The sequence below is a fragment of the Mus caroli genome, unplaced genomic scaffold (genome assembly GCF_978045245.1).
Source record: "Mus caroli unplaced genomic scaffold, Mus_caroli_1 scaffold_13, whole genome shotgun sequence".
Classification (NCBI taxonomy): Eukaryota; Metazoa; Chordata; class Mammalia; order Rodentia; family Muridae; genus Mus; species Mus caroli.
Genome location: NW_028227268.1, coordinates 53,877,566 through 53,887,871, shown reverse-complemented (window position 1 = coordinate 53,887,871; position 10,306 = coordinate 53,877,566). Strand labels below are relative to the sequence as shown.

General features: G+C 49.9%; 1 protein-coding gene, 1 long non-coding RNA gene and 4 other non-coding genes across 6 annotated transcripts; 1 reads left to right on the top strand and 5 right to left on the bottom strand.

The window, feature by feature from the left end:
- Nucleotides 1-372: 372 nt before the first annotated feature.
- On the top strand, nt 373-2,259 carry Borcs6 (BLOC-1 related complex subunit 6). Its single transcript, XM_021177342.3, has one exon. It carries the CDS (start codon nt 469-471, stop codon nt 1,552-1,554), a length of 1,086 nt encoding a protein of 361 aa, XP_021033001.1. The 5' UTR covers nt 373-468; the 3' UTR covers nt 1,555-2,259.
- A 750-nt stretch (nt 2,260-3,009) lies between these two features.
- Trnai-aau (transfer RNA isoleucine (anticodon AAU)) lies at nt 3,010-3,083 on the bottom strand. Its single transcript has one exon. It is a non-coding gene; the product is annotated as a tRNA-Ile (tRNA).
- Nucleotides 3,084-3,398: 315 nt separating this feature from the next.
- On the bottom strand, nt 3,399-3,472 carry Trnat-agu (transfer RNA threonine (anticodon AGU)). Its single transcript has one exon. It is a non-coding gene; the product is annotated as a tRNA-Thr (tRNA).
- Nucleotides 3,473-3,699: 227 nt separating this feature from the next.
- Trnas-gcu (transfer RNA serine (anticodon GCU)) lies at nt 3,700-3,781 on the bottom strand. The gene has a single exon. It is a non-coding gene; the product is annotated as a tRNA-Ser (tRNA).
- A 371-nt stretch (nt 3,782-4,152) lies between these two features.
- On the bottom strand, nt 4,153-4,224 carry Trnaw-cca (transfer RNA tryptophan (anticodon CCA)). The gene has a single exon. It is a non-coding gene; the product is annotated as a tRNA-Trp (tRNA).
- A 1,621-nt stretch (nt 4,225-5,845) lies between these two features.
- LOC147001482 (uncharacterized) lies at nt 5,846-10,284 on the bottom strand. The gene is made up of 4 exons (XR_015045046.1): nt 10,228-10,284; nt 9,196-9,282; nt 8,874-8,907; nt 5,846-6,029 (listed from the first exon to the last, which is right to left on the bottom strand). It is a non-coding gene; the product is annotated as an uncharacterized LOC147001482 (long non-coding RNA).
- Between the last annotated feature and the right edge of the window lie 22 nt (nt 10,285-10,306).

The following is a 10,306-nucleotide window of genomic DNA, read 5'->3' as shown; positions in this document are numbered from 1 at the left end:
GCTGCTGTTTTTCTTTCTCGGTTTTCTAGCTCGGTTCGGTCCAACCCTGAGCATCCAAGAACCCCCAGAGCTCCCAAGAACGATCCCCGGTGGAGTGCGACTGCTCGGCGGTAGTTCCGGACGACTCCACCGTGGACGTAGAGCCTAAGCTCCGCCCCGGTGGGACTCGGGCGCTCCCGGGTTCGGGTCTTTTAAGACCCGCCCCCTCAACTTTCCGAAGGGGCGGGGCCCCGCGCACAGCTGTCACCCCAGAGCGGCCATCCGACTGGCTTTCACGTGTGTTCTGCAGTTCAATAACAGCCCTCCTCCCGGAACTTCCTGGGGTGGCGACCAATCACAGAGCCCTTCCTGTCCGGACCATTATCATCCGGCTGCCAATCGGCGCGCCTCCGCCAACGCCCCTTAAAGGCGCCGCCGCTGCCCGGGGAGCCCGGCGGACGACTCGCGGTTCCGGCCCCCACCCTCAGTATGGAGGCCGCCCAGGGGCGGCTCGGGCCGGAGCCGGAGCTTTCGGTCGGAGCTGAGCACCAGGCCGCGACTTTCAGCGGCAGGCCGTCCCGAACGCCCTCGAAGCCGCCCTCAGTCCGGACGCTGTCCGGGGAGGAAGAGGCTGAGAGCGTTGGGGTCGCGAGCCGTCATCCCCAAGTGTCCCCAAAGACTTGGAGCGGCAGCATCGCCCATGGGCCGGAGCTGGACACTTGGGAGGACAAGCCGAGCTCCCGGGCGACGCCGTCAGGGGCCCGGGGACGCCGGGGGGTGCCAGGTTCCGAGCACGCCCCGCCCCCGTCCTCCTGGTACCCAGAGCCCGAGCCCAGCGAGGATCAGCCCTCCGCTCTGAGGGTCTGCCGTCGAGGGAGCCCCGGAGGCGTCGAGATGAATGTGGAGCTGCCGCAGCAAGAGGGTGACGACGACGACGACGAGGACGACGAAGAGGCGGCGGCGGGTAGGGCTGGCCGCTCGTTCCCCAGCCGCCTTCAGGACAGCCGCAGCCTGGACGGGCTGAGTGGGGCGTGCGGTGGAGGGGGGTCTTCATCCAGTGGCGAGGCCGGCGCGGGCGGAGGACGTCGCGCCACTATCTCCAGCCCCCTAGAGCTGGAGGGCACGGTGAGCCGCCACGGCGACCTTACTCACTTTGTGGCCAACAACCTACAACTCAAGATCCGACTGAGTGGCGCCCCACCACCCGTTCCCCCTGCCTCTGTGCGGCCCTGCCTAACGCCCGCACCCACCCCCACCATCCCTCCCATCGACCCGGAGGTGCTGAGGGATCTGGAGCGGCTGAGTCGCGAGCTGGGCGGCCGGGTGGACCGTCTGCTTCGCGGGCTGGGTGGTGCGGTGCAAGAGCTGACAGCGTTGAGCGTGGGCTGTATCCAGACCTACCGCGACGCGGTGGACTCCTTAGGTGAAGCCGTGGACATGAGCATCAAGGGCATGTACACCTTACTTGCGCGCTGCGAGGAGCTGGAACGGGCTTTGCAACCGGTTCAGGGGCTGGCACGCCAAGTCCGAGATATCCGACGCACTCTGGAGGTGTTGGAGGCCCTATGCAAGTGACCAGGAGCATAGAGGAGAGACCATGCGTAACCTGGCCAGACCAGGGTCCAATAGGACCCTCAGGACTCTTCAAAGAGCCCTGGTGGAAACTGCTTGCTGAGGGGATGCCTGTGCGTTAGAGGTTCTTCCACAAGCGTTTAGGAGGCCTGTGCCCATTCTAAGCCTGCGGAGTGTGAATGGGCTAGTTGTGAGGATTCTCCTGGTGGGAAGGGATGTAGCTCTGCTTTTATTCAGTTGGCCATCTATAGCTACCCTGTTCTTCCTGACCCTTCTCCCTAAGCTAGAACGCCGTCCATGGGAATACAGGCCCTTAGATCTCTGCTGGAGGGTGGGGCAGACACGGAATGTGTGATCAGAGAGACCTCAGCCCCGCTGCGACTATCCGGATCCCAATGGTCACACACCTCAAGTGCCAGGGGCTTTAGGAACTTGAGCGGTCCTTGCCCACACACCATGCGAGGGCGAGGGCGCAACATCTGCATAACCTCCTGCTTCTTTCCTCTGGTCCCCTAAAATGCCACGGGGTGGAGGAGCACATTTCATGATGGAGGGAGAGCGGTGGGGGGCGCGGGGGAGTGTCTCACTGCTCTCAGGGTTCAGGTCGAATTGTTACTGGTTTTGAAGCCCACCTGTTGTGGAGTATTCTAATTAATTTTGGCTTTCTGAGTTTTTGTGGAATTAAAGTGCTGCTGCTGCTAAGGCTGAGTCTGTTTGTGTGTGTGTGTGTGTGGGGGGGGGTCGAAGGGGTTGAGAAGCCAAAGGAATGGGAATGAAGGCCCCTGTGGCTCCCCGAGCTCCCGGGAGTAGGAACTGGGAGTGTGGGGGAGGAAGTCTCAAGCTAGATGGAGGAGATGCGTCAGAGCTGAGGGAGATCATAAAGGGCCCGAAGAGCCACTAAAGCAGAAACACAACCAAGGTCTTGAGGGGAAAGGGCTTCTCTGCTCCCGATGGGTAGATAGACACTGGGCAGATTGGTTGTCTTGGTTATAGAGGAAATATAGAGAAATATAAACTCTTGACAGCTCTATCATGTGCTGATCAGAGTTCTGTATAATGATTTAAGACAATCGTGTCCCAATGGCAAAGGCTGTCTTCATACAATTTACATAGTACGTTCGTTCAGGAACTATATGTTATAATCATAAAATATCCCACACTCCAAGACATCCCCACATTTTTGCAGCATTCCAGTATATTTGTTTAGTTCGAACTGTTTCAGTATTAGGAAGACAGCTGTATGAAGTTTTCTTAAATGTCTCCTAATAAGAAAACGATTAAAGCTGGCAAAGCCGCCTTGTTAAGGTGAACATTAGTGCTCGCTTCGGCAGCACATATACTAAGAGGTGAACATTAGAAATAAAACCAAACTGGGAGAATTTCATATTTTTATCTCATAATAGCTAAGGAGAAAGTAATATTGAACAAATGCTTTTTGTTTAAAAAAAGTAAAGGTACTGGCCCGTACGGGGATCGAACCCGCGACCTTGGCGTTATTAGCACCACGCTCTAACCAACTGAGCTAACCGGCCAGAGACGAAAACAAGGGAGCTCTAAAGCAATGTAAATAAATGGCTGTACCAACTCTGCTTAGAAAATGCATTTTATAAAACGGAAAAATAAATTACCCAAACTAGTCAAATAAAGTACTCAAGTAAGGAATCAAGTAGAAACTCTGATAAAGCCCAAAAGATGAGACTTTGGCATTTGATTGCTGGTCGGAGCGTAAATATGATGATATTCAAGGCTGGACATGTTCTAGTAACCACTCTCAAATACGAGGTCACAAGACTCCAGGGGCTGAGCAGTAACTGGTTTTCTATTTTCCCCAAAATAAGAAACAACAAAGGCACCGCTGGGATTCGAACCCAGGATCTCCTGTTTACTAGACAGGCGCTTTAACCAACTAAGCCACGGCGCCTACGTGATGTTGTGACGCCTTCACTACTTGGCCAGGTCAATTCCAGGGCACATGAAGAAGCCGGGGAATAATTTTCGACAGTGCTGGAAAAAGACTAACGAACAAGCGAAGAACAGGGTGGGAGAAATTATAGGGTTATCTGACTTGGAACGTGAAATTACAATGATGACATTTTAAACCCTTGTTTCTAAGGTACAAAACTGAATGTAGACCTTAGAAGCTACAGACGACGAGGATGGGATTCGAACCCACGCGTGCAGAGCACAATGGATTAGCAGTCCATCGCCTTAACCACTCGGCCACCTCGTCTACACAGCACAAATACAGTTTGGCTTCTCTGAGACCTCAACTCTCACTCCTGACGGGTAGGCCTTGCATTTGTAAACAATTCTATTCATAACTGCAGAACGAACTAGCAGAACAATAGTGGGTCTACCTCTCGGCAGCTGAGAACACTGAATGCTCCAATTGCGGTTGGCTGGTCTTGAGAGTCCTGCTCTCTGCCCAGAATTACCTTGACTATCCGCAAGAAAATACTCGCGAGACATACTGACCAGGAGGCATACTGACCAGGATTTGCCTCCTGAGCTTTCCCATTCTTGTTTTTTTAAGAGCTGTTTCTTCTTTGATCATTGGGGCAAAAATAAAGGAAGCTAAAGAAACGTAAGAAAAAAAGGAGCTGACCCCGACGTGATTTGAACACGCAACCTTCTGATCTGGAGTCAGACGCGCTACCGTTGCGCCACGAGGCCGGCCGGCCACCGCTGTAGACAGGGCACCTCATGACTATTGCAGGGAGCCACCCCACCCACCCACTTGTCCACAGTGATTTTGGGTTTCTCTGGAAACCCAAAGAATGGAGCTTCTCCTCTTGAAGGAAGACCCACAGACTGAACTGTTCAGAGCGATCAGCTTTACACCTCTTGCTCCATGGCCTCCCCACCCTGTCCCTGGAACGGACGGGACTGGGGAGCTGGGAAAGAAACGGGAGGGAGAAGAAAGAGTCAAGAATGAGTCCCCCTTTTCAGTTTGGCCTGACGTGGCGCATGCAGAGGGCCCGGGAAGAAGAAATGACTGATCAAGGGGAGAGGAGCATCTGGGTCCGAAACTGTGAGTAAGGTTCAGGAGCCGTCAGGCTGAGAGCGTTTCTTGTTAAATCGCCCTGGCTAGCGTTGAATCTGTTCTGCAGTCCAAGCAGGCCTTGGATTTGCATTCTCTTGCACTCTACCCTTGGAGCTGGGATTCTAGGCCTGGGCCATCAGGCCCTGCTAGAAATGCTACATTTTAGTTGTCTGAGACCAGCCTGGACTATAGGATGTCCTCTGTCAAATGGGGAGGGAGCAGGGGAGGGAGGGAGGGAGGGAGAACACTGAGTGTAGTAGCTTATGCCTGCACCAGTGTATTTGAGAAGTGGAGGCAGAATGGGGAGTTCACAGACTAAGGATTTGTCTCAAAAAAATATCTAGAGATAATAAAATATTTTCTTGGGAAGCAGCACAGCTCTTTTCCCTAATGGAAACCATAGGACTACTAACACTTTTGTCCCATAAAAAAGGATCGCTTAGATATCACTGAAAAATTGGGTTTGTTTTGGAAGAAACAACCCTTGGTCCATGCTCTTTATTTTTTATTTTGTTTTTTTCAAGACAGGGTTTCTCTGTATAGCCCTGACTGTCCTGGAACTCACTCTGTAGACCAGGTTGGCCTCGAACTCAGAAATCTGCCTGCCGGTCCATGCTCTTAATCCCAGCACACAGGAGACAGATGCAGGAATACTGTGAGCTGGAGGCCAGCCTGAGATATATATGTATATGTATGTGTGCGTGTATGTGTATGTATGTGTGTGTGTATGTATATATATATTTTTTCCAGGCTTGTCCCTGCCAAGGGCCATATTGTAAAACCCTGCCTTAAAATAGCACAAAAACAACCTTTTATTTTCCATTACAATAATAGTGAGTGAAGAATAGTCCTGGGTGTGGTGGCAAGGTTTGTAATGCCTGCACTAGGGGAAGGTGAGGAAGAATAATCTCAAATTCAAGGACAGCCTGGGTTACTTAGTGAGATGGTGTCTGGAAAAAACAAAACCAGAACCTAAAAATACCCAAACTCCGGTGGTAGTGGCGGCGGCGGTGGTGGTGCTGCTGATTGATGGTGGTGGTGGTGGTGTTGATTGCGGTATACCAGTACTATGGTCAAGATTACTTCAGGGCTAGCCTTGGCTATACTTTAAGCTTCAGGCCAGGTTGCTTGTTTTTGATGGAGGAGTAAGTCAAAAAGTAATAAAATGATTCATGTGCAATAAAAGAGGGGCACAGAGATCTCTAGGCAGCGCAGTCTTGTAAACTTTGTAAATCATGTACATGTTTAATATCATTAAAAGATGAAATTGAAAGAATTACGATGGCAGCCGGGAAGCACGCACTTGACTCAGACCACGTGCCAGTTTGCAGGCAGCTCCGCGATGGGCTGGCAGCTCAGGCCTGAGCTCTGTGGGCAGTCCCACGTGAACAGCCAGCTCTGCCTATCATGTGGGTGCTCCACGACACCGCGGAGCCTGGAGGAAGAAGAGGAGGTACAGCAGCGTCTGCTGTGGGTCACTGCCACTGGAGCAATAGAGGACAAGCAGGCAAAAGCATGACGACAACCTAGATCACACACACACACACACAAGCACGGCACAGGAAGGTTCTGACCAGGTAGATGCCACCCCTGGGTTCCAGGAGGTCTGGATGCTCCCGGCAGGCAGACTCCCACGTACAGGGGAAAGCACCGATCGGCGGGAAGGGCAGGACCGACATGTGTCGCCAACACACCGCCAGCATGCGTTGAATGGAATGCCTGTACCCAAACGCCACAAGCAACTGTCTGAGAAGGAAACAATTCCCCAGGCCCTGGCAGTGCCGCACATTCAGTGATGTAGGCTCTTTTGTTCCCTCCTAACAGAGGCAATTTGAACTCTCAGATAATATTTGGGGTCACTTTTCTTAATTTCTGTTTTTATAATCCTAAATACTCATCTCTCTCCCTCCCTCCCTCTCTTCTTTCTAGGAGAGAAATCCTGAAGGGAGAAGCAGATTGAAGAACACCGGTCTCCTGTAGTACCAGCTACGGCCACAGAGTGGCACTGAAACTCAGAAACAGCTTTTCTAGGACAGGCTTCTGAGAACCAAGGTCGTGGAAAAAGTCAGGACAGTTGTACAAAGCTCACTTCGTCTCATTACCGTATAACATGAAGTGTGACTACCTAGTTTCTACCATCGAGTAGGCCCCTTAGGCTGGAAGCCTACTATAATCAGAAAAACCCAAACATCCAGACGCTAGAACCTGGATCCCACAGCCAGGCCCAGACCTTTTTCCTCTAAATATCTCTCATAGAGAGGCGTCAGGGCACATTCCAGAGATCCCAGAACTTGAGAGGCTGAGACAGGAAAACTACCAAGAGTAGGCCATTCTACAGCACACAGTGAACTTCAGGCTAAACAGAGCTATAGTGTGAGACCCTGTCTTTAAAAAAAAAAAAAATTCAGTATTTCTTGATCTCTTAATTGTCTTACTCCAATCCACCTGCTCGATTCCATCCTGACTCAAGCCCCAATCTATCGCATGTTTCTTTCACATCCTCCTCATTCATCTTCTACTTAAAATGTTTTCCATGTTGCAGAGAACACAAACCTGACTATGCCTCTGGTCATGTCTGTAGAAGCTGAGAAAGCTAAGCTCTCATCCACTTCTCCAACATCGGTCTGATCTCTCCTCCTGCTTCCTTAAGCTTCAGCGTCCCTGGCAAACACACACGGCTTATCTAGCCCTGGCTCCTCCCTCGTCTGGAACGCTGTTTCCACAGATCTCCGCAGGGCTGACTCCTGCCTTTGGATCTTTGGAAATCCTCCAACGCATGTCCTAGCCTTTCCTCACCCTTAGTTTATGATACAGCCTCTTCTGCCTGGAGATAGTCGCCAGCTACACCCTCACCCAGCACAGGCTCGAAAATCACAGGCAGGGAAGAGACACTGTTCAGTGCTTTCATCTTGTCTGTGCCCTAAGTGAGTTGGCACATTTTACAGCATCCTAACTTCTGTGATGGAGAATACAAAAAACTCACCTCTCATTAGAAAACAAAGAAGAAGAAGGAGAAGGAGGAGGAGGAGGAGGAGGAAAAGGAGAAGAAAGAGGAGGAGGAGAAGAAAAAGAGAAGAAGAAGAAGAAGAAGAAGAAGAAGAAGAAGAAGAAGAAGAAGTAGTAGTAGTAAATAAATGTAGTTATGAACACTTTGACCCCAGCACTCTGAAAACAGAGGCAGGAGGGTCTCTGTGAGTTGGAGGGCCAGCCTGATCTACAAATGTGAATTCTAGGAAAGCTGGCGGTACATAGTGAGACCCTGTTTCAAAAACAAAACAAAAAAACAAAACAAAAAACCCCCAAACAAAAATGGCTGTCTTGAGGTACCTTAATTAAAATAATTAACAGTCTTATTTTTTAAAGACTTTTTTGAGACAGGATTTCACTGTGTGCCCTACAGACCTGTCCGCCTCTGTCTCCTGAGTGCTAGGACTGAAGCTGTGTGCCACCATACCTGGAGATTTATTTTAAATATTGTGTATAAGTATGTGCATTGAGTGTGAGTCCTTGTGTGTGTGTTTGTGTGTGTTGAGTGTGATTGTGTATGGTGTGTTGAGTGTGAGTATGAGTGTATGTGTTAGTGTGTGTGTGTATGTATGTGTAAGTGTGTAGTTTCCAGAAGAGGGCACTGGATCTGGAGTTACAAGAAGTTGTAAGCAGCACCATATGGGTGCTGGGAACTGAATTTAACTAGAGTATTCTGTGCTCTTTGTTTCAGCAGAGGGTTTCTGTGTAGCCTTGGCTGTCCTGCTTTGTAGACCAGGCTGGCCTTGAACTCACAGAGATCTGTCTGCCTCTGCCTCCTGAGTGCTAGGATTAACACCTGGTGCAGGGATTAATCACTAAGCCATTTCTACATTTTTTTTTTTTTGTAGAGACATTTTAGTTTTTTCCTTTTATTGAACTGACTATATAACCTAGCACGACCTTGAATTTCTAACCCTCTTTCCCCCACCTCCCAAATGCTGGGACTATAGGTGTTTCCCCCCTATCCAGCTTAAGACTCAATTTTATATGAAAAAGTTATAAAGTTTCACCATATAGGAGCTTGAGTGGAGCTCAGTAGTAAAGCAGTCGTTTAGTGTGGTCCATGCCCTGTGTTTGATCCCCAGTGCAGCCCACAGGCACAAGTGTCAATAAGTAGGAGCTGAATATATAAGGACATTCAATGCTATAGATTATTCTTTATGTTTTTTAGAATGCCATTCTATGCGTTGATAATACTATAGGTCTCAGAAGGGAAGATGGGAGGATGGCTCAGTGGAGGGTGCTTACCTACCTATATGTAAGAGGCCTGGAGCTTATCTCCAATACTGAAAAAAAAAAAATCAGGAAATTACATGATTACAATGCTGTCGTTTAAGTTACAAACCCTATACAAAACTTGTCAAGCATCTCACCTCAGTCTTTTATAATAAAATGGGGGCGGGGGGCAGTTCTTTTGCCTGGTTTGGGATCTCAGGTTCAGTTAGATTCCCCCACCCCCAGCCCCGTTCATTCAGAAGACCTCCAGTTTGTCTTTCATGACCTTTAACTAAAATATGTTGACTTTGAGTTCTAAATTCACTCACTGGCTTAGGAAAGGGAACCCCATGTATTACTTTAGGGAGACAGAAGCATTTCTTCTTCTTCTTCTTCTTCCTCTTGTTCTTTTCTTCCTCCTCCTTCCTCTCTCTCTCTGCCAATTCCTTGAAACCAAAATTTAAGAAGTATCTATTTTCAAAGCTTCCCTTTGATATTATTCTAGTGTTATCTTTTAATTAAAAAAAATATATATATAGCACGCATTACCTTGCTGGGTTTTGTTCTTGTTTTGGCTGTTATCAATCTCCCCACCTAGAATATAACCTGGAGGGACTTTATCGAGGTACTCTCAGATGAAAGCACCGTGCCTAGCATCTGGGAGACATCAAATATTTGTTGAATAGATAAAATCCCTCTGAGCCTGAGCCTTGTCTTTTGGGCTGATTTAGAGGCACAAAGAAAAAGGAATGGAGGGACCAGAGAGTGCAAGTGGGATGGGAGGTCCATTGACATGGGACTTGATTGTGAACTGGAAAGTGCTGAGAACTTTCCGATTCTCCGATCTGCAGGGATTTCATCCGAAGCCCTAAATCGGTCACATCACCCTAAGAAGAGGTTCTTGGTCTGTAGCTGAGCAATGTCCGGGGCCTAACAACTCAGAGCGAGCGTGAAATCGGTGGTGGGTCAGCGTCCCAGCCTAGGCTAAGCCTCCCAGGAGCACACAAGCAGTTCCAGTCCCCCGCTCCATTCTTCACCCTTTCAGATCCCCTCCGTTCCCGAGGCAGTCACCTCACCCACATCCAATTCTAACCATCCCAAGGCTGCTCATTTCTGCAATCGGCAAATCTCTCATGACACGGAGACAAGTTATTTAGGGAGAAATTAGAGTCATTCTTCGGCAAAGTTTTGCTCTAGGGCGGAAGGGGGAGTCCTCTGACAACCAGGGGCTAGGGGACTTGGCGCGACCCTGGGACAAGCTCGGCGCGTCAGCCTCTCCTCGTTCGTCCCCTCGACTCCTAGCGCTCAAGGCAGTGAGTGGGAAGCACAGGAGAAGAGAGGATTTAGTGGTTCTGGCTGCATTCTCTTGGGTCCATTAACGGCTCACGTACCGGGCCTTTAGACGTCGGTAGAGGGAGCAGCACTATCGCGAGACTTGCGAAAGCAGCAGCGTGGCGCTTGCGGACGCAG